General features: G+C 46.0%; 1 protein-coding gene across 1 annotated transcript in view; it reads right to left on the bottom strand.

Annotated features, from left to right (window-relative positions):
- Positions 1–24,439, bottom strand: part of slc7a10a (solute carrier family 7 member 10a) — an 80,287-nt gene that overhangs the window by 16,271 nt on the left and 39,577 nt on the right. The window contains exons 4-9 of the mRNA XM_071400393.1: positions 21,083–21,208; positions 14,627–14,780; positions 11,622–11,745; positions 9,573–9,676; positions 2,131–2,227; positions 1,176–1,325 (exon numbers count right to left, since the gene is read on the bottom strand). Coding sequence (XP_071256494.1) covers positions 1,176–1,325; positions 2,131–2,227; positions 9,573–9,676; positions 11,622–11,745; positions 14,627–14,780; positions 21,083–21,208 — 755 coding nt within the window. The remainder of the gene's footprint in view (positions 1–1,175; positions 1,326–2,130; positions 2,228–9,572; positions 9,677–11,621; positions 11,746–14,626; positions 14,781–21,082; positions 21,209–24,439) is intronic.

Genomic DNA, 24,439 nt, shown 5'->3' with positions numbered 1-24,439 from the left:
TAGCATCAGATATAGTAGCATCAGATATAGTAGCATTAGATATAGTAGCAGCAGATATAGTAGCATCAGATATAGTAGCACCAGATATAGTAGCACCAGATATAGTAGCACCAGATATAGTAGCATCAGATATAGTAGCATCAGATATAGTAGCATCAGATATAGTAGCATTAGATATAGTAGCAGCAGATATAGTAGCATCAGATATAGTAGCACCAGATATAATAGCATCAGATATAGTAGCATCAGATATAGTAGCATCAGATATAGTAGCATCAGATATAGTAGCATCAGATATAGTAGCACCAGATATAGTAGCACCAGATATAGTAGCACCAGATATAGTAGCATCAGATATAGTAGCATCAGATATAGTAACACAAGATATAGTAACACCAGATATAGTAGCAGCAGATATAGTAACACCAGATATAGTAACACCAGATATAGTAGCACCAGATATAGTAGCACCAGATATAGTAGCATCAGATATAGTAGCATCAGATATAGTAGCATCAGATATAGTAACACAAGATATAGTAACACCAGATATAGTAGCAGCAGATATAGTAACACCAGATATAGTAGCATCAGATATAGTAGCAGCAGATATAGTAGCACCAGATATAGTAACACCAGATATAGTAGCACCAGATATAGTAGCATCAGATATAGTAGCAGCAGATATAGTAGCAGCAGATATAGTAGCATCAGATATAGTAGCATCAGATATAGTAGCATCAGATATAGTAGCACCAGATATAGTACCACCAGATATAGTAGCAGCAGATATAGTAGCATCAGATATAGTAGCATCAGATATAGTAGCACCAGATATAGTAGCACCAGATATAGTAGCATCAGATATAGTAGCATCAGATATAGTAGCATCAGATATAGTAGCAGCAGATATAGTAGCAGCAGATATAGTAGCATCAGATATAGTAGCATCAGATATAGTAGCATCAGATATAGTAGCATCAGATATAGTAACACAAGATATAGTAGCATCAGATATAGTAGCATCAGATATAGTAGCATCAGATATAGTAGCATCAGATATAGTAGCAGCAGATATAGTAACACCAGATATAGTAGCAGCAGATATAGTAGCACCAGATATAGTAGCACCAGATATAGTAGCAGCAGATATAGTAGCACCAGGCCTGCTGTACCTTGATGGGTCGTAGCAGGTTGGGTCTCTTCCAGCGATAGTACAGCAGGCCGGCGATGGTCACTCCATAGGACAGGAAGTTAATAAAAGACACATAGTTGATCAGGTTGTGAGTCTCTCCGATACACAGGATCACAATGGTGGCTCCGCACTGTGGAGGAGGAGGAGGAGGGAAGCAGAGGTCAATGAACATAGACGTAACATACACTTTGTGGGCCTATAACATTATACACAAAGCTATATAGCACAGCCCTCTCACAGCAGTGAGACAGTCAACCTCACAGTGAAATGCTTTACTTACAGGCTCTAACCAATAGAGTAAAAAAGGTGTTAGGTGAACAATAGGTAAGTAAAGAAATAAAACAACAGTAAAAAGACAGGCTATATACAGGCTAGTAGCGAGGCTATAAAAGTAGCGAGGCTACACAAGTAGCGAGGCTAGTAGCGAGGCTATACAGTAGCGAGGCTACATACAGTAGCGAGGCTATAAAAGTAGCGAGGCTACACAGTAGCGAGGCTACACAGTAGGGAGGCTATACAGTAGCGAGGCTACATACAGACACCGGTTAGTCAGGCTGATAGAGGTACGATAAAAAACACATAACAGCACAATTGGTTGGGCGCCCGTAAAACTGCTGCCAGTTCTTCCGGCGCCATTTTATATGTGGAGTGCAGTAACTTACACAGACTAGCAGAGCGGGAATAGGGGTGCAGTAACTTACACAGACTAGCAGAGCGGGAATAGGGGTGCAGTAACTTACACAGACTAGCAGAGCAGGAATAGGGGTGCAGTAACTTACACAGACTAGCAGAGCGGGAATTGGGGTGCAGTAACTTACACAGACTAGCAGAGCGGGAATAGGGGTGCAGTAACTTACACAGACTAGCAGAGCGGGAATAGGGGTGCAGTAATTTACACAGACTAGCAGAGCGGGAATATGGGTGCAGTAACTTACACAGACTAGCAGAGCAGGAATAGGGGTGCAGTTTTTCAGGTGGATCATGGCCAACAGGTAAGGTAGGTGACCCTCTCTGGCTCCAGAGAAACACAACCTGTGGAGAAACAGGACAACAGCATTTGGGGTGTATGCAGTTGGTTGGAGAGTGATGCTAGAAACACCACGGGGTTGTGGGTTGGATTCTTGCAGAGCTACAACACAGATACGCTATGAAGGAGGTGGACTGCTACAACACAGATACGCTATGGAGGAGGTGGACTGCTACAACACAGATACGCTATGAAGGAGGTGGACTGCTACAACACAGATACGCTATGAAGGAGGTGGACTGCTACAACACAGATACGCTATGGAGGAGGTGGACTGCTACAACACAGATACGCTATGGAGGAGGTGGACTGCTACAACACAGATACGCTATGAAGGAGGTGGACTGCTACAACACAGATACGCTATGAAGGAAGTGGACTGCTACAACACAGATACGCTATGGAGGAGGTGGACTGCTACAACACAGATACGCTATGGAGGAAGTGGACTGCTACAACACAGATACGCTATGGAGGAAGTGGACTGCTACAACACAGATACGCTATGAAGGAGGTGGACTGCTACAACACAGATACGCTATGAAGGAGGTGGACTGCTACAACACAGATACGCTATGAAGGAGGTGGACTGCTACAACACAGATACGCTATGAAGGAGGTGGACTGCTACAACACAGATACGCTATGAAGGAGGTGGACTGCTACAACACAGATACGCTATGAAGGAAGTGGACTGCTACAACACAGATACGCTATGAAGGAAGTGGACTGCTACAACACAGATACGCTATGAAGGAAGTGGACTGCTACAACACAGATACGCTATGGAGGAGGTGGACTGCTACAACACAGATACGCTATGAAGGAGGTGGACTGCTACAACACAGATACGCTATGAAGGAAGTGGACTGCTACAACACAGATACGCTATGGAGGAAGTGGACTGCTACAACACAGATACGCTATGGAGGAAGTGGACTGCTACAACACAGATACGCTATGAAGGAGGTGGACTGCTACAACACAGATACGCTATGAAGGAAGTGGACTGCTACAACACAGATACGCTATGAAGGAGGTGGACTGCTACAACACAGATACGCTATGAAGGAAGTGGACTGCTACAACACAGATACGCTATGAAGGAGGTGGACTGCTACAACACAGATACGCTATGAAGGAAGTGGACTGCTACAACACAGATACGCTATGGAGGAAGTGGACTGCTACAACACAGATACGCTATGGAGGAAGTGGACTGCTACAACACAGATACGCTATGAAGGAGGTGGACTGCTACAACACAGATACGCTATGAAGGAAGTGGACTGCTACAACACAGATACGCTATGAAGGAGGTGGACTGCTACAACACAGATACGCTATGAAGGAGGTGGACTGCTACAACACAGATACGCTATGAAGGAGGTGGACTGCTACAACACAGATACGCTATGAAGGAAGTGGACTGCTACAACACAGCTACGCTATGGAGGAAGTGGACTGCTACAACACAGATACGCTATGAAGGAGGTGGACTGCTACAACACAGATACGCTATGGAGGAAGTGGACTGCTACAACACAGATACGCTATGAAGGAGGTGGACTGCTACAACACAGATACGCTATGAAGGAAGTGGACTGCTACAACACAGATACGCTATGGAGGAAGTGGACTGCTACAACACAGATACGCTATGAAGGAAGTGGACTGCTACAACACAGATACGCTATGGAGGAAGTGGACTGCTACAACACAGATACGCTATGAAGGAGGTGGACTGCTACAACACAGATACGCTATGAAGGAAGTGGACTGCTACAACACAGATACGCTATGGAGGAAGTGGACTGCTACAACACAGATACGCTATGAAGGAAGTGGACTGCTACAACACAGATACGCTATGGAGGAAGTGGACTGCTACAACACAGATACGCTATGAAGGAAGTGGACTGCTACAACACAGATACGCTATGGAGGAAGTGGACTGCTACAACACAGATACGCTATGGAGGAGGTGGACTGCTACAACACAGATACGCTATGAAGGAAGTGGACTGCTACAACACAGATACGCTATGGAGGAGGTGGACTGCTACAACACAGATACGCTATGGAGGAAGTGGACTGCTACAACACAGATACGCTATGGAGGAAGTGGACTGCTACAACACAGATACGCTATGAAGGAGGTGGACTGCTACAACACAGATACGCTATGAAGGAGGTGGACTGCTACAACACAGATACGCTATGAAGGAGGTGGACTGCTACAACACAGATACGCTATGGAGGAGGTGGACTGCTACAACACAGATACGCTATGAAGGAAGTGGACTGCTACAACACAGATACGCTATGAAGGAGGTGGACTGCTACAACACAGATACGCTATGAAGGAAGTGGACTGCTACAACACAGATACGCTATGAAGGAGGTGGACTGCTACAACACAGATACGCTATGAAGGAAGTGGACTGTATATTGGTATGGGTTATGGATGAAGTGGACTGTATATTAATATGGGTTATGGATGAAGTGGACTGTATATTGGTATGGGTTATGGATGAAGTGGACTGTATATTGATATGGGCTATGAAGGAAGTGGACTGTATATTAATATGGGTTATGGATGAAGTGGACTGTATATTGGTATGGGTTATGGATGAAGTGGACTGTATATTGGTATGGGTTATGGATGAAGTGGACTGTATATTGGTATGGGTTATGGATGAAGTGGACTGTATATTGGTATGGGTTATGGATGAAGTGGACTGTATATTGGTATGGGTTATGGATGAAGTGGACTGTATATTAATATGGGTTATGGATGAAGTGGACTGTATATTGATATGGGCTATGAAGGAAGTGGACTGTATATTGGTATGGGTTATGGATGAAGTGGACTGTATATTGATATGGGTTATGGAGGAAGTGGACTGTATATTAATATGGGTTATGGATGAAGTGGACTGTATATTAATATGGGTTATGGATGAAGTGGACTGTATATTAATATGGGTTATGGATGAAGTGGACTGTATATTAATATGGGTTATGGATGAAGTGGACTGTATATTGGTATGGGTTATGGATGAAGTGGACTGTATATTGATATGGGTTATGGAGGAAGTGGACTGTATATTAATATGGGTTATGGATGAAGTGGACTGTATATTAATATGGGTTATGGATGAAGTGGACTGTATATTGATATGGGTTATGGAGGAAGTGGACTGTATATTAATATGGGTTATGGATGAAGTGGACTGTATATTAATATGGGTTATGGATGAAGTGGACTGTATATTGATATGGGTTATGGAGGAAGTGGACTGTATATTAATATGGGTTATGGAGGAAGTGGACTGTATATTAATATGGGTTATGGATGAAGTGGACTGTATATTAATATGGGTTATGGATGAAGTGGACTGTATATTGATATGGGTTATGGAGGAAGTGGACTGTATATTAATATGGGTTATGGATGAAGTGGACTGTATATTAATATGGGTTATGGATGAAGTGGACTGTATATTGATATGGGTTATGGAGGAAGTGGACTGTATATTAATATGGGTTATGGAGGAAGTGGACTGTATATTAATATGGGTATATTGGTATGGGTTATGGATGAAGTGGACTGTATATTAATATGGGTTATGGATGAAGTGGACTGTATATTAATATGGGTTATGGATGAAGTGGACTGTATATTAATATGGGTTATGGATGAAGTGGACTGTATATTAATATGGGTTATGGATGAAGTGGACTGTATATTGGTATGGGTTATGGAGGAAGTGGACTGTATATTAATATGGGTTATGGATGAAGTGGACTGTATATTAATATGGGTTATGGAGGAAGTGGACTGTATATTAATATGGGTTATGGATGAAGTGGACTGTATATTGATATGGGTTATGGAGGAAGTGGACTGTATATTAATATGGGTTATGGATGAAGTGGACTGTATATTAATATGGGTTATGGATGAAGTGGACTGTATATTGGTATGGGTTATGGAGGAAGTGGACTGTATATTAATATGGGTTATGGATGAAGTGGACTGTATATTAATATGGGTTATGGATGAAGTGGACTGTATATTGGTATGGGTTATGGAGGAAGTGGACTGTATATTAATATGGGTTATGGATGAAGTGGACTGTATATTGATATGGGTTATGGAGGAAGTGGACTGTATATTAATATGGGTTATGGATGAAGTGGACTGTATATTGATATGGGTTATGGAGGAAGTGGACTGTATATTAATATGGGTATATTAATATGGGTATATTGGTATGGGTTATGGATGAAGTGGACTGTATATTGGTATGGGTATATTGGTATGGGTTATGGATGAAGTGGACTGTATATTAGAGACTATTAGTACCTGGAAGAAGTGAAGAGAGGTTGGAGAACCCGCTGACTATATTATGAGACTGTTAGTACCTGGAAGAAGTGAAGAGAGGTTGGAGAACCCGCTGACTATATTATGAGACTATTAGTACCTGGAAGAAGTGAAGAGAGGTTGGAGAACCGCTGACTATATTATGAGACTATTAGTACCTGGAAGAAGTGAAGAGATGTTGGAGAACCTGCTGACTATATTATGAGACTATTAGTACCTGGAAGAAGTGAAGAGAGGTTGGAGAACCACTGACTATATTATGAGACTATTAGTACCTGGAAGAAGTGAAGAGAGGTTGGAGAACCGCTGACTATATTATGAGACTATTAGTACCTGGAAGAAGTGAAGAGAGGTTGGAGAACCACTGACTATATTATGAGACTATTAGTACCTGGAGGAAGTGAAGAGAGGTTGGAGAACCGCTGACTATATTATGAGACTATTAGTACCTGGAAGAAGTGAAGAGAGGTTGGAGAACCACTGACTATATTATGAGACTATTAGTACCTGGAGGAAGTGAAGAGAGGTTGGAGAACCGCTGACTATATTATGAGACTGTTAGTACCTGGAAGAAGTGAAGAGAGGTTGGAGAACCCGCTGACTATATTATGAGACTATTAGTACCTGGAAGAAGTGAAGAGAGGTTGTAGAACCACTGACTATATTATGAGACTATTAGTACCTGGAAGAAGTGAAGAGAGGTTGGAGAACCGCTGACTATATTATGAGAATATTAGTACCTGGAAGAAGTGAAGAGAGGTTGGAGAACCGCTGACTATATTATGAGACTATTAGTACCTGGAAGAAGTGAAGAGAGGTTGGAGAACCCGCTGACTATATTATGAGACTATTAGTACCTGGAAGAAGTGAAGAGAGGTTGGAGAACCACTGACGATATTATGAGACTATTAGTACCTGGAAGAAGTGAAGAGAGGTTGGAGAACCCGCTGACTATATTATGAGACTATTAGTACCTGGAAGAAGTGAAGAGAGGTTGGAGAACCACTGACGATATTATGAGACTATTAGTACCTGGAAGAAGTGAAGAGAGGTTGGAGAACCCGCTGACTATATTATGAGACTATTAGTACCTGGAAGAAGTGAAGAGAGGTTGGAGAACCCGCTGACTATATTATGAGACTATTAGTACCTGGAAGAAGTGAAGAGAGGTTGGAGAACCGCTGACTATATTATGAGACTATTAGTACCTGGAAGAAGTGAAGAGAGGTTGGAGAACCACTGACTATATTATGAGACTATTAGTACCTGGAAGAAGTGAAGAGAGGTTGGAGAACCACTGACTATATTATGAGACTATTAGTACCTGGAAGAAGTGAAGAGAGGTTGGAGAACCCGCTGACTATATTATGAGACTATTAGTACCTGGAAGAAGTGAAGAGAGGTTGGAGAACCCGCTGACTATATTATGAGACTATTAGTACCTGGAAGAAGTGAAGAGATGTTGGAGAACCTGCTGACTATATTATGAGACTATTAGTACCTGGAAGAAGTGAAGAGAGGTTGGAGAACCACTGACTATATTATGAGACTATTAGTACCTGGAAGAAGTGAAGAGAGGTTGGAGAACCGCTGACTATATTATGAGACTATTAGTACCTGGAAGAAGTGAAGAGAGGTTGGAGAACCACTGACTATATTATGAGACTATTAGTACCTGGAGGAAGTGAAGAGAGGTTGGAGAACCGCTGACTATATTATGAGACTATTAGTACCTGGAAGAAGTGAAGAGAGGTTGGAGAACCACTGACTATATTATGAGACTATTAGTACCTGGAGGAAGTGAAGAGAGGTTGGAGAACCGCTGACTATATTATGAGACTATTAGTACCTGGAAGAAGTGAAGAGAGGTTGGAGAACCCGCTGACTATATTATGAGACTATTAGTACCTGGAAGAAGTGAAGAGAGGTTGGAGAACCACTGACTATATTATGAGACTATTAGTACCTGGAAGAAGTGAAGAGAGGTTGGAGAACCGCTGACTATATTATGAGAATATTAGTACCTGGAAGAAGTGAAGAGAGGTTGGAGAACCGCTGACTATATTATGAGACTATTAGTACCTGGAAGAAGTGAAGAGAGATTGGAGAACCCGCTGACTATATTATGAGACTATTAGTACCTGGAAGAAGTGAAGAGAGGTTGGAGAACCACTGACGATATTATGAGACTATTAGTACCTGGAAGAAGTGAAGAGAGGTTGGAGAACCCGCTGACTATATTATGAGACTATTAGTACCTGGAAGAAGTGAAGAGAGGTTGGAGAACCCGCTGACTATATTATGAGACTATTAGTACCTGGAAGAAGTGAAGAGAGGTTGGAGAACCCGCTGACTATATTATGAGACTATTAGTACCTGGAAGAAGTGAAGAGAGGTTGGAGAACCGCTGACTATATTATGAGACTATTAGTACCTGGAAGAAGTGAAGAGAGGTTGGAGAACCACTGACTATATTATGAGACTATTAGTACCTGGAAGAAGTGAAGAGAGGTTGGAGAACCACTGACTATATTATGAGACTATTAGTACCTGGAAGAAGTGAAGAGAGGTTGGAGAACCCGCTGACTATATTATGAGACTATTAGTACCTGGAAGAAGTGAAGAGAGGTTGGAGAACCCGCTGACTATATTATGAGACTATTAGTACCTGGAAGAAGTGAACAGAGGTTGGAGAACCGCTGACTATATTATGAGACTATTAGTACCTGGAAGAACTGAAGAGAGGTTGGAGAACCGCTGACTATATTATGAGACTATTAGTACCTGGAAGAAGTGAAGAGAGGTTGGAGAACCGCTGACTATATTATGAGACTATTAGTACCTGGAAGAAGTGAAGAGAGGTTGGAGAACCCGCTGACTATATTATGAGACTATTAGTACCTGGAAGAAGTGAAGAGAGGTTGGAGAACCCGCTGACTATATTATGAGACTATTAGTACCTGGAAGAAGTGAACAGATAGCCGTTGATGCCTCCGAATGTCGACAGAGCCACAGAGATGGGCATCACCCAGGAGAATACGCCCAGCAACTTCTCACCAAATGTCTGTAGAAAACCATTCAACAATCATTAAACAACCTTCAAAACAACCACAGATAGTTAACTGTTAAATAACCACACAAAATCACATCACCACATTTAATTTATTTATTATGGATCCTCATTAGCTTTTACAGAAGCAGGAGCTACTCTTCCTGGTGTTTATTATGGATCCTCATTAGCTTTTACAGAAGCAGCAGCTACTCTTCCTGGTGTTTATTATGGATCCTCATTAGCTTTTACAGTAGCAGCAGCTACTCTTCCTGGTGTTTATTATGGATCCTCATTAGCTTTTACAGAAGCAGCAGCTTCTCTTCCTTGGGTCCACAAAAAACACAAAACATAACAAGTAACAAGCTCATCACTAAGCTCATCAAAGCTCATCACTAAGATAAGGACCCTGGGACTAAACACCTCCCTCTGCAACTGGATCCTGGACTTCCTGACGGGCCGCCCCCAGGTGGTAAGGGTAGGCAACAACACATCTGCCACGCTGATCCTCAACACAGGGGCCCTTCAGGGGTGTGTGCTTAGTCCCCTCCTGTACTCCCTGTTTACCTATGACTACACTGCCAGGCACGACTCCAACACCATCATTAAGTTTGCAGATGACACAACAGTGGTAGGCCTGATCACCGACAACAATGAGACAGCCTATAGGGAGGAGGTCAGAGACCTGGCCGTGTGGTGCCAGGACAACAACCTCTCCCTCAATGTGATTGTCGGAACTAGAAGCACAAGCATTTCACTACACTCGCATTAACATCTGCTAACCATGTGTATGTGACAAATACAATTTGATTTGATTTGATTTGGACAAAGGAGATGATTGTGGACTACAGGAAAAGGAGGACCGAGCACGCCGCCATTCTCATCGATGGGGATGTAGTGGAGCAGGTTGAGAGCTTCAAGTTCCTTGGTGTCCACATCACCAACAAATGTTCATAGTCCAAACATGCCAAGACAGTTGTGAAGAGGGCACGACAAAGCCTATTCCCCCTTCAGGAGACTGAAAAGACTTGGCATGGGTCCTCAGATCCTCAAAAAGTTCTACAACTGCACCATCGAGAGCATCCTGACTGGTTGCATCACCGCCTGGTATTGCAAATGCTCGGCCTCCGACAGCAAGGCACTACAGAGGGTAGTGCGTACGGCCCAGTACATCACCGGGGCCAAGCTTCCTACCATCCAGGACCTCTATATCAGGCGGTGTCAGAGGAAGGCCCTAAAAATTTCCAAAGACTCCAGCCACCCTATAGTCATAGACTGTTTTCTCTGCTACCGCACGGCAAGCGGTGCCGGAGCACCAGGTCTGGAACCAACAGGACCCTGAACAGCTTCTACCCCCAAGCTATCAGACTGATAGCTAGTTAATAGTTTCACTTTTTTGACTAATTACATATGCTGCTGCTACTGTTTATTATCTATCCTGTTGCTTAGTCACTTTATTCCTAGTTATATGTACATATCTACCTCAATTACCTCGTACCCCTGTACATTGACTCAGTGCTGGTACTTCCTGTATATAGCCATGTTATTACCTCAGTACTGGTACTTCCTGTATATAGCCATGTAATTACCTCATATCCCTGCACATTCACTCAGTACTGGTACTTCCTGTATATAGCCATGTAATTACCTCATATCCCTGCACATTCACTCAGTACTGGTACTTCCTGTATATAGCCATGTAATTACCTCATATCCCTGCACATTCACTCAGTACTGGTACTTCCTGTATATAGCCATGTTATTACCTCAGTACTGGTACTTCCTGTATATAGCCATGTTATTATCTGGTACTTCCTGTATATAGCCATGTTATTACCTGGTACTTCCTGTATATAGCCATGTTATTGTTACTTATTGTGTATATATTATGACTTCATTATTAAGTGTTATTGCTTTTCTATTATTTTATTTATAGATTAATTAATTAATTAATTCTCACCACAGCCACGGCGTTGGATGCCAACAGCTCTTCGGGGGTCATGGAGGAGAAGTATGCGATGTTGGTCAGAGTGTAGACTAACGTCACCAGGGGAATGGATATGTAGATAGCCCGGGGCAGGTTCCTGAGATAAGAGACATATTTTACAGTAATATACCAGGTTCCTGTAAAACAGTACATCATATTACAGTGATGTAGTACTGTAATAATATATAATAGTAAAATGTAAATAGCCCAGGGCAGGTTCCTGAGATTAGAAACATATTTTACAGTAATATACCAGGTTCCTGTAAAACAGTAGATTATAGTACAGTAATATAGTACTGTAATAATAAAATTATATTACAGTAATATGTAGATAGCCCAGGGCAGGTTCCTGGGATTAGAAACATATTTTACAGTAATATACCAGGTTCCTGTAAAACAGTACATTTTATTACAGTAATATAGTACTGTAATAATTACAGTAATATGTAGACAGCCCAGGGCAGGATCCTGAGATTAGAAACATATTTTACAGTAATATACCAGGTTCCTGTAAAACAGTACATTATATTACAGTAATTTAGTACTGTAATAATATATTACAGTAATATGTAGATGGCCCGGGGCAGGTTCCTAACAGGTAACATATTACAGTAACATGCCATGACACTGACAGTCAGCAATAACAGGAACATGTTACATTTTGAAAAGCGTATGTAAATAGCAATGACTTGAAACAGTCAACCCATTAGACAGCAGTGAGACAGTCAACCCATTAGACAGCAGTGAGACAGTCAACTCATTAGACAGCAGTGAGACAGTCTACTCATTAGACAGCAGTGAGACAGTCAACACATTAGACAGTCAACTCATTAGACAGCAGTGAGACAGTCAACCCATTAGACAGCAGTGAGACAGTCAACCCATTAGACAGCAGTGAGACAGTCAACTCATTAGACAGCAGTGAGACAGTCAACTCATTAGACAGCAGTGAGACAGTCAACCCATTAGACAGCAGTGAGACAGTCAACCCATTAGACAGCAGTGAGACAGTCAACACATTAGACAGCAGTGAGACAGTCAACTCATTAGACAGCAGTGAGACAGTCAACCCATTAGACAGCAGTGAGACAGTCAACTCATTAGACAGCAGTGAGACAGTCACCTCATTAGACAGCAGTGAGACAGTCAACCCATTAGACTGCAGTGAGACAGTCAACTCATTAGACAGCAGTGAGACAGTCAACTCATTAGACAGCAGTGAGACAGTCAACTCCTTAGACAGCAGTGAACAGTCAACCCATTAGACAGCAGTGAGACAGTCAACCCATTAGACAGCAGTGAGACAGCAGTGAGACAGTCAACTCATTAGACAGCAGTGAGACAGTCAACTCATTAGACAGCAGTGAGACAGTCAACCCATTAGACAGCAGTGAGACAGTCAACCCATTAGACAGCAGTGTGACAGTCAACCCATTAGACAGCAGTGAGACAGCAGTGAGACAGTTAACCCATTAGACAGCAGTGAGACAGTCAACCCATTAGACAGCAGTGAGACAATAGTGAGACAGTCAACCCATTAGACAGCAGTGAGACAGTCAACCCATTAGACAGCAGTGAGACAGTCAACCCATTAGACAGTACAGTAACTACTGTGAGACAGTCAACTCATTAGACAGCAGTGAGACAGTAGTGAGACAGTCAACCCATTAGACAGCAGTGAGACAGTCAACTCATTAGACAGCAGTGAGACAGTAGTGAGACAGTCAACCCATTAGACAGCAGTGAGACAGTCAACTCATTAGACAGCAGTGAGACAGTAAAGTTAATGAATATAATTTGAGCATTGGAGGCAATAAGTAAACAGCTGCAACATGACCACACGTAAAGTCAATATATTACTGTATGACAACAGGTGCTCTTCCACTTTCCACCACTAGGTGGTGCTATGAGGACACAGTTCGTTGCGCTCCGATTCTCCACCCTTCTCCTGAAGTGTACACTTGGAAAATTCCCTTCAGCTAATGTTTAGAGCAGACCAATGCTTTGAAATTCCTAACAGGGAGTGTGCAGGTGCACACTTTGTTAGAGGGTAAAAAATTGGGACGTTACCTAAATGTAGAGGTCGATTGGTCTATCCTGATTAAATTGGGACGTAGCCTAAATCTAGAGGTCTATCCTGATTAAATTGGGACGTAGCCTAAATCTAGAGGTCTATCCTGATTAAATTGGGACGTAGCCTAAATCTAGAGGTCTATCCTGATTAAATTGGGACGTAGCCTAAATCTAGAGGTTTATCCTGATTAAATTGGGACGTAGCCTACATCTAGAGGTCTATCCTGATTAAATTGGGACGTAGCCTACATCTAGAGGTCTAGAGGTCTATCCTGATTAAATTGGGACGTAGCCTAAATCTAGAGGTTTATCCTGATTAAATTGGGACGTAGCCTACATCTAGAGGTCTATCCTGATTAAATTGGGACGTAGCCTACATCTAGAGGTCTATCCTGATTAAATTGGGACGTAGCCTACATCTAGAGGTCTAGAGGTCTATCCTGATTAAATTGGGACGTAGCCTAAATCTAGAGGTTTATCCTGATTAAATTGGGACGTAGCCTAAATCTAGAGGTCTATCCTGATTAAATTGGGACGTAGCCTACATCTAGAGGTCTATCCTGATTTAATTGGGACGTAGCCTAAATCTAGAGGTCTAGAGGTCTATCCTGATTAAATTGGGACGTAGCCTAAATCTAGAGGTCTATCCTGATTAAATTGGGACGTAGCCTACATCTAGAGGTCTAGAGGTCTATCCTGATTAAATTGGGACGTAGCCTACATCTAGAGGTCTATCCTGATTAAATTGGGACGTAGCCTAAATCTAGAGGTCTATCCTGATTAAATTGGGACGTAGCCTACATCTAGAGGTCTATCCTGATTAAATTGGGACGTAGCCTACATCTAGAGGTCTAGAGGTCTATCCTGATTAAATTGGGACGTAGCCCACATCTAGAGGTCCTTACTTGCGAGGCTCGACCACCTCCTCAGTGACGTAGTTCAGGAAGTTCCAGCCGCTGAAGGCGAAGGAGGCCTGGAGGAAAGCCAGAGCTATCTGCCCCACAGACGGGTCCCGTGTGAACTCAAACGCCTGACTGGGTCTCAGAGCATCATAGTGACCTGGTGGGGGGGAGGGAGGGAGGGAGGGAGGGAGGGAGGGGAGGGAGGGAGGGGGGTTGAGAGGGAGGGAGGGGGGGGTTGAGAGGGAGGGAGGGAGGGAGACAGAATGAGAGAGAGAGAGCTGTGATTAAGATTTTACTGATGAGGATTGCTTCTGTAACACACACACACACACACACACACACACACACACACACACACACACACACACACACACACACACACACACACACACACACACACACACACACACACACACACACACACACACACACACACACACAAAGAGTTGTGACAGCAACTACAGTAGTGATTCAACATGTGACCAGACGGAGAGACCGCCAGTATTGCTGTTACAATCTGGGACATGATTCCTGTCCAGACAGATACTTCCTGACTCACAGTGTTTAATGGCAGACAGATCACACAGTGTTTAATGGTAGACAGATCACAGTGTTTAATGGCAGACAGATCCCACAGTGTTTAATGGCAGACAGATCACAGTGTTTAATGGCAGACAGATCACACAGTGTTTAATTGGAAGACAGATACTTCCTGACTCATAGGGTTTAATGGCAGACAGATCACACAGTGTTTAATGGTAGACAGATCACAGTGTTTAATGGCAGACAGATCCCACAGTGTTTAATGGTAGACAGATCACAGTGTTTAATGGCAGACAGATCACACAGTGTTTAATGGCAGACAGATCACAGTGTTTAATGGCAGACAGATCACACAGTGTTTAATTGGAAGACAGATACTTCCTGACTCACAGTGTTTAATGGCAGACAGATCACACAGTGTTTAATGGCAGACAGATCACACAGTGTTTAATGGCAGACAGATACTTCCTGACTCACAGTGTTTAATGGCAGACAGATCACAGTGTTTAATGGCAGACAGATCACAGTGTTTAATGGCAGACAGATCACACAGTGTTTAATGGCAGACAGATCACACAGTTGGACTGATGTGATATTTAAAAGGCAGCACGCTCTGCTTACACTGTGTCTCTCTCTCTGGTTTCTACGATTCCTTCCCATGTCAGTCTGGAAGATTAGCTGAGACAACAGTACTGCTGCTGGGATACACGGTCAGGTCACGAACGCTGCCTTTCTGGCTGCCTAAGAACCAGCCCAAACTGGATGAGGTCCACTGACTGTATGATAGGGCCATTTTAAGTAATTTAAACATGGTTCTCCTCCACTGTCTGTATGTTTGATTCAGGTCAGGAACCCTGCTTCTCTAAAGTCTTGTTCTACACGGCATGTTTTAGTGCTCAAATCCGTCTGTTTTTTCAAATCCGTTACAGAATACTGACTACTGTCCAAGCTGTCCCACCTCTACAGGGCAGCAGCCACCAGGCCAGGATTCTCATCTCCCAGCAGCCACCAGGCCAGGAGTCTCATCTCCCAGCAGCCACCAGGCCAGGAGTCTCATCTCCCAGCAGCCACCAGGCCAGGAGTCTCATCTCCCAGCAGCCACCAGGCCAGGAGTTTCATCTCCCAGCAGCCACCAGGCCAGCAGTCTCATCTCCCAGCAGCCACCAGGCCAGGAGTCTCATCTCCCACCTCTACGGGGCAGCAGCCACCAGGCCAGGAGTTTAATCTCCCAGCAGCCACCAAGCCAGGAGTTTAAAACCCAGCAGCCACCAGGCCAGCAGTCTCATCTCCCAGCAGCCACCAGGCCAGGAGTCTCATCTCCCAGCAGCCACCAGGCCAGGAGTCTCATCTCCCAGCAGCCACCAGGCCAGGAGTCTCATCTCCCAGGAGCCACCAGGCCAGGAGTTTCATCTCCCAGCAGCCACCAGGCCAGGAGTTTCATCTTCCACCTCTACAGGGCAGCAGCCACCAGGCCAGGAGTCTCATCTCCCAGCAGCCACCAGGCCAGGAGTCTCATCTCCCAGCAGCCACCAGGCCAGGAGTTTCATCTCCCAGCAGCCACCAGGCCAGCGGTCTCATCTCCCAGCAGCCACCAGGCCAGGAGTCTCATCTCCCACCTCTACGGGGCAGCAGCCACCAGGCCAGGAGTCTCATCTCCCAGCAGCCACCAGGCCAGGAGTCTCATCTCCCAGCAGCCACCAGGCCAGGAGTCTCATCTCCCAGCAGCCACCAGGCCAGGAGTTTCATCTCCCAGCAGCCACCAAGCCAGCAGTCTCAGCAGCCACCAGGCCAGGAGTCTCATCTCCCAGCAGCCACCAGGCCAGGAGTCTCTCCCAGCAGCCACCAGGCCAGGATGCTCATCTCCCAGCAGCCACCAGGCCAGGAGTCTCATCTCCCAGCAGCCACCAGGCCAGCGGTCTCATCTACCAGCAGCCACCAGGCCAGGAGTCTCATCTCCCAGCAGCCACCAGGCCAGGAGTCTCTCCCAGCAGCCACCAGGCCAGGATGCTCATCTCCCAGCAGCCACCAGGCCAGGAGTCTCATCTCCCAGCAGCCACCAGGCAAGGAGTCTCATCTCCCACCTCTACAGGGCAGCAGCCACCAGGCCAGGAGTCTCATCTCCCAGCAGCCACCAGGCCAGGAGTCTCATCTCCCAGCAGCCACCAGGCCAGGAGTTTCATCTCCCAGCAGCCACCAGGCCAGGAGTCTCATCTCCCAGCAGCCACCAGGCAAGGAGTCTCATCTCCCACCTCTACAGGGCAGCAGCCACCAGGCCAGGAGTCTCATCTCCCAGCAGCCACCAGGCCAGGAGTCTCATCTCCCAGCAGCCACCAGGCCAGGAGTTTCATCTCCCAGCAGCCACCAGGCCAGGAGTCTCATCTCCCAGCAGCCACCAGGCCAGGAGTCTCATCTCCCAGCAGCCACCAGGCCAGGAGGCTCATCTCCCAGCAGCCACCAGGCCAGGAGTCTCATCTCCCAGCAGCCACCAGGCCAGGAGTCTCATCTCCCACCTCTACGAGGCAGCACCCACCAGGCCAGGAGTCTCATCTCCCAGCAGCCACCAGGCCAGCAGTCTCATCTCCCAGCAGCTACCAGGCCAGGAGCAGGAGGGAGCAGAGGAAGGGTTGTTAAAGGGAGTGATTACTCCCAGCAGCCACCAGGACAGGAGTCTCATCTCCCAGCAGCCACCAGGACAGGAGTCTCATCTCCCAGCAGCCACCAGGCCAGCAGTCTCATCTCCCAGCAGCTACCAGGCCAGGAGCAGGAGGGAGCAGAGGAAGGGTTGTTAAAGGGAGTGATTACTCCCAGCAGCCACCAGGACAGGAGTCTCATCTCCCAGCAGCCACCAGGACAGGATCAGGAGGGAGCAGAGGAAGGGTTGTTCAGGGAGTGATTACTCCCCAGCAGCCACCAGGCCAGCAGTCTCATCTCCCAGCAGCCACCAGGCCAGGAGCCGGAGGGAGCAGAGGAAGGGTTGTTAAAGGGAGTGATTACTCCCAGCAGCCACCAGGCCAGCAGTCTCATCTCCCAGCAGCCACCAGGCCAGCAGTCTCATCTCCCAGCAGCCACAAGGCCAGGAGCAGGAGGGAGAAGAGGAAGGGTTGTTAAGGGAGTGAATACTCCCAGGTGATTAGTGATCTGAGAAGCTGATTGAGGGAAGCCTCCTGACGTGGCAGGATTCATATTGGACGTCTTTTAGTTTTCTTTTGGACGGGATCAGACATACCTGTTGTATAATATTGTTTTGTCAACCATTTTACATGGATAAGCTGCTTGGTCTGGTCCAATACGGAGTCTCATCTGAATTCCCCTGGGCTCAGTCCTCTCCATCATCTACACCAGGGGTTAGTAAGAGTCTCTGTGACAGTAGTGTCAAAGATGTTTATAACTAACCCAAGATAGACCACAGCCTGTCGTTTCCAATGGGAGTAAATGAATCATCGTGGGCAGAACAAGTAAGGAGGTGGGCAGAGCCAAGCATTGAGTTAGTGAGATTCTATTGGTGCATTCTTTCATGTATTTGCATATTTCTGTTAGGGAACGCCTACTTTGTGAAGTGAGCGTGTGAAATAACTCAATTCGCCCTTTGCACTCTTTCTGAAGAACGCAATTTTTAAAAAACTTTGACAAAAAGTAAAGTCTACAAAACTTAGTCCACTCTGTTCGTAACAGACTAGAGTTTTGGAAACAAAAAACTGTTTTGAGATCAAATGTTTCATCAATGAGAAAATGTGCAGAATGTTGGACAAAATCCATCTATCGCCATCTTCTCCCACTGCCAGCCACTGGGCTTCCTCTCATCACCATATTTGGTAGTGAGAGGAAACGCCAACCAAACGCTTCACATTTATACATCCGGTGAAATATCTGGCTTGTTATTCCATCTGCGGTCATGTCCAGACACGTCCACCAGGTGGAAGCAGAGGCTATCTGGCTCGTTCTTCCATCTGCGGTCATGTCCAGACACGTCCACCAGGTGGAAGCAGAGGATATCTGGCTCGTTATTCCATCTGTGGTAGTGTCCAGACACGTTCACCAGGTGGAAGCAGAGAAAATCTGGCTCGTTATTCTATCTGCGGTCATGTCCAGACACGTCCACCAGGTGGAAGCAGAGGATATCTGGCTCGTTATTCCATCTGCGGTCATGTCCAGACACGTCCACCAGGTGGAAGCAGAGAATATCTGGCTCGTTATTCCATCTGTGGTCGTGTCCAGACACGTCCACCAGGTGGAAGCAGAGGATATCTGGCTCGTTATTCCATCTGCGGTCATGTCCAGACACGTCCACCAGGTGGAAGCAGAGAATATCTGGCTCGTTGTTCCATCTGCGGTCGTGTCCAGACACGTCCACCAGGTGGAAGCAGAGGCTATTCATTTCCTCACTCCTGTCATGTGACCCTGAAGTTAATGACTGTAATCAGTATGGTGAGGAGCTGCTACAGAAGCAGTTGAAACTCACATTTATCTTGTGATTCAGAGACAATTACAGGGACGGCTGGCAAGTGAGAACAAAAGGGACTCTATTCGTGACACTGAGATTCCTTTTGGGGTTAAAAGTGAAGGCTTTAAGAATGTTTAACTCTAGTTTATCAGAGGGGTAAAATTACATGTGTCTCCAACCTCTGTATACGTCCGTGTGTCTCCAACCTCTGTGTGTGTGACGTGTGTCTCCAACCTCTGTGTGTGTGACATGTGTCCCCAACCTCTCTGTGTGTGTGACATGTGTCCCCAACCTCTGTGTGTGTGACATGTGTCCCCAACCTCTGTGTGTGTGACGTGTGTCCCCAACCTCTGTGTGTGTGACGTGTGTCTCCAACCTCTGTGTGTGTGACGTGAAGGACTACAGTCAGACACTGGCTGTCTGAATTAACCATAAGGAAGGGACTACAGCAGGACACTGGCTGTCTGAATTAACCATAGGGAAGGACTACAGCAGGACACTGGCTGTCTGAATTAACCACAGGGAAGGACTACAGCAGGACACTGGCTGTCTGAATTAACCATAGGGAAGGACTACAGCAGGACACTGGCTGTCTGAATTAACCATAGGGAAGGACTACAGCAGGACACTGGCTGTCTGAATTAACCATAGGGAAGGACTACAGCAGGACACTGGCTGTCTGAATTAACCATAGGGAAGGACTACAGCAGGACACTGGCTGTCTGGATTAACCATAGGGAAGGACTACAGCAGGACACTGGCTGTCTGAATTAACCATAGGGAAGGACTACAGCAGGACACTGGCTGTCTGAATTAACCATAGGGAAGGACTACAGCAGGACACTGGCTGTCTGAATTAACCATAGGGAAGGACTACAGCAGGACACTGGCTGTCTGGATTAACCATAGGGAAGGACTACAGCAGGACACTGGCTGTCTGAATTAACCATAGGGAAGGACTACAGCAGGACACTGGCTGTTTGAATTGGTTTTCAGGTGTCAGAGTTACAGTGAGAGTAGAAGGAGGTACAAGCCTGTGTGTGTGTGTGTGTGTGTGTGTGTGTGTGTGTGTGTGTGTGTGTGTGTGTGTGTGTGTGTGTGTGTGTGTGTGTGTGTGTGTGTGTGTGTGTGTGTGTGTGTGTGTGTGTGTGTGCTGTGTGTGTGTGTGTGTGTGTGTGTGTGTGTGTGTGTGTGTGTGTGTTCCGGCATGCATGTGTGTGTGTGTGTGCGTTCCGGCATGCATGTGTGTGTGTGTGCGCGTTCCGGCATGCATGTGTGTGTGTGTGTGTGTGTGCGTTCCGGCATGCATGCGTGTGTGTGTGAGTGTGTGTGTATGTGTGTGCGTTCCGGCATGCATGTGTGTGTGCGTGCGTTCCGGCATGCATGCGTGCGTGCGTGCGTCCGTCCGTCCGTCCGTCCGTCCGTCCGTGTGTGTGTGTGTGTGTGTGTGCGTGCGTGCGTGCGTGTGTCCCCACCTCTACAGATCTGCACCAGTCCCACCATTATGATGAGTCCCAGAGCCAGCAGCTTCGCCACCGTGAACACATCCTGGATCCTGGTGGCCCAGCGGACGCTGGAGCAGTTTACCCACGTCAGGAACACTGGAACAGAGAGAGAGAGAGAGAGGTGACTAACCATGTACACTCTGACCCAGGAACACTGGAACAGAGAGAGGTGACTAACCATGTACACTCTGACCCAGGAACACTGGAACAGAGAGAGGTGACTAACCATGTACACTCTGACCCAGGAACACTGGAACAGAGAGAGGTGACTAACCATGTACACTCTGACCCAGGAACACTGGAACAGAGAGAGAGGTGACTAATGTTCAGGTCAACCCTGTTATTCTGTCCCTCGTGTTCAGGTCAACCCTGGTATTCTGTCCCTCGTGTTCAGGTCAACCCTGTTATTCTGTCCCTCGTGTTCGGGTCAACTCTGTTATTCTGTCCCTCATGTTCAGGTCAACCCTGTTATTCTGTCCCTCGTGTTCGGGTCAACTCTGTTATTCTGTCCCTCATGTTCAGGTCAACCCTGTTATTCTGTCCCTCATGTTCAGGTCAACCCTGTTATTCTGTCCCTCATGTTCAGGTCAACCCTGTTATTCTGTCCCTCGTGTTCAGGTCAACCCTGTTATTCTGTCCCTCGTGTTCAGGTCAACTCTGTTATTCTGTCCCCCATGTTCAGGTCAACCCTGTTATTCTGTCCCTCATGTTGACCTGCTGTCGACTGTAACAGGTTTTGTTGCAGTCAACCCTGTTACAGTCAACCCTGTTACAGTCAACCCTGTTACAGTCAACCCTGTTACAGTCAACCCTGTTACAGTCAACCCTGAAACAGTCAACACTGTTAACAGTATACACTGTTTACAGTCAACCTTGTTGCAGTCAACCCTGTTACAGTCAACCCTGTTACAGTCAACCCTGTTACAGTCAACCCCGTTACAGTCAACCCTGTTACAGTCAACCCTGTTAACAGTCAACATTGTTAACAGTCAACATTGTTACGGTCAACCCTGTTACGGACAACCTTGTTACGATCAACCCTGTTACAGTCAACCCTGTTACAGTCAACCCTGTTACAGTCAACCCTGTTACAGTCAACACTGTTAACAGTCAACATTGGTACAGTCAACCCTGAGACAGTCTACCCTGTTACAGTCAACCCTGATACAGTCAACCCTGATACAGTCAACCCTATTTACAGTCAACCCTGTTTACAGTCAACCCTGTTTACAGTCAACCCTGTTAACAGTCAACACTGTTAACAGTCAACACTGTTAACAGTCAACCCTGAAACAGTCAACCCTGAAACAGTCAACCCTGAACAGTCAACACTGAAACAGTCAACCCTGAAACAGTCAACCCTGAAACAGTCAACCAACCCTGTTTAACAGTCAACCCTGTTACAGTCAACCCTGTTAACAGTCAACCCTGTTAACAGTCAACCCTGATACAGTCAATAATGTTACAGTCAACCCGTATACAGTCAATCATGTTACAGTCAACCCTGATACAGTCAACCCTGTTACAGTCAACACTGTTAACAGTCAACACTGTTAACAGTCAACACTGTTAACAGTCAACACTGTTTACAGTCAACCCTGTTTGCAGTCAACCCTGTTGACAGTCAACCCTGTTGACAGTCAACCCTGTTTACAGTCAACCCTGATACAGTCAATAATGTTACAGTCAACCCGTATACAGTCAATCATGTTACAGTCAACCCTGATACAGTCAACCCTGATACTTTATTAGGCATTTAATAGATTATTATTTTTTTACCTCTTGAGACAGGAAGTGTAAACTTGTTTTTTTATGAAGTTGAACATGTGCTCTTTCTGACAGAATGTTATTAGTAGGTGAAAACAGGCTGTATGGTCTGGTACAGGCTGTATGGTAAGGCTGTATGGTCTGGTACAGGCTGTATGGTCCTGGTACAGGCTGTATGGTAAGGCTGTATGGTCTGGTACAGGCTGTATGGTCTGGTACAGGCTGTATGGTAAGGCTGTATGGTCTGGTACAGGCTGTATGGTAAGGCTGTATGGTCTGGTACAGGCTGTATGGTAAGGCTGTCTGGTCTGGTACAGGCTGTCTGGTCCTGGTACAGGCTGTATGGTAAGGCTGTCTGGTCTGGTACAGGCTGTATGGTAAGGCTGTCTGGTCCTGGTACAGGCTGTCTGGTCTGGTACAGGCTGTATGGTAAGGCTGTATGGTCTGGTACAGGCTGTATGGTAAGGGTGTATGGTCTGGTAGAGGCTGTATGGTCTGGTACAGGCTGTATGGTCCTGGTACAGGCTGTATGGTGTATGGTCTGGTACAGGCTGTATGGTAAGGCTGTATGGTCTGGTACAGGCTGTATGGTAAGGCTGTATGGTCTGGTACAGGCTGTATGGTAAGGCTGTCTGGTCCTGGTAAGGCTGTCTGGTCTGGTAGAGGCTGTATGGTCTGGTACAGGCTGTATGGTAAGGCTGTCTGGTCCTGGTAAGGCTGTCTGGTCTGGTACAGGCTGTATGGTCCTGGTACAGGCTGTATGGTCTGGTACAGGCTGTCTGGTCTGGTACAAGCTGTATGGTCTGGTACAGGCTGTATGGTCCTGGTACAGGCTGTATGGTAAGGCTGTCTGGTCTGGTACAGGCTGTATGGTCTGGTACAGGCTGTCTGGTCTGGTACAAGCTGTATGGTAAGGCTGTCTGGTCTGGTACAGGCTGTATGGTCTGGTACAGGCTGTATGGTCCTGGTACAGGCTGTATGGTAAGGCTGTCTGGTCTGGTACAAGCTGTATGGTAAGGCTGTCTGGTCTGGTACAGGCTGTATGGTCTGGTACAGGCTGTATGGTCCTGGTACAGGCTGTATGGTAAGGCTGTCTGGTCTGGTACAGGCTGTATGGTCTGGTACAGGCTGTATGGTCCTGGTACAGGCTGTATGGTAAGGCTGTCTGGTCTGGTACAGGCTGTATGGTCTGGTACAGGCTGTATGGTCCTGGTACAGGCTGTATGGTAAGGCTGTCTGGTCTGGTACAGGCTGTATGGTCCTGGAAAGAGGGGTAGAGGGGCTAAAGGGGGGCAGGAGAAGGGTAGAGGGGGGGCAGGAGGAGGGCAGGAGTAGAGGAGTGCAGGGGGTTTGGGACAGGCACCCCTCCCTCTACTTCATCCATCACAGAAGTGCCGGCTCCCCAAAGAGAGTCTGTCAGACCCCCTAACCCCCCAAAACAAACTGCTTCCGACGCAGACAAATAAAACCCAGGGGACAAGAAATGTATTCCCTCTATAGTGTACTACGATCCAAAGTAGTGCACTATATAGGGAATAGGGTGCCATTTGGAAAAACCCT

This window comes from Salvelinus alpinus, chromosome 5, assembly GCF_045679555.1.
Source record: "Salvelinus alpinus chromosome 5, SLU_Salpinus.1, whole genome shotgun sequence".
Lineage (NCBI taxonomy): Eukaryota > Metazoa > Chordata > Actinopteri > Salmoniformes > Salmonidae > Salvelinus > Salvelinus alpinus.
Note: the sequence above shows the minus strand (reverse complement) of the source record. Positions and strands in the feature narration are given on the sequence as shown.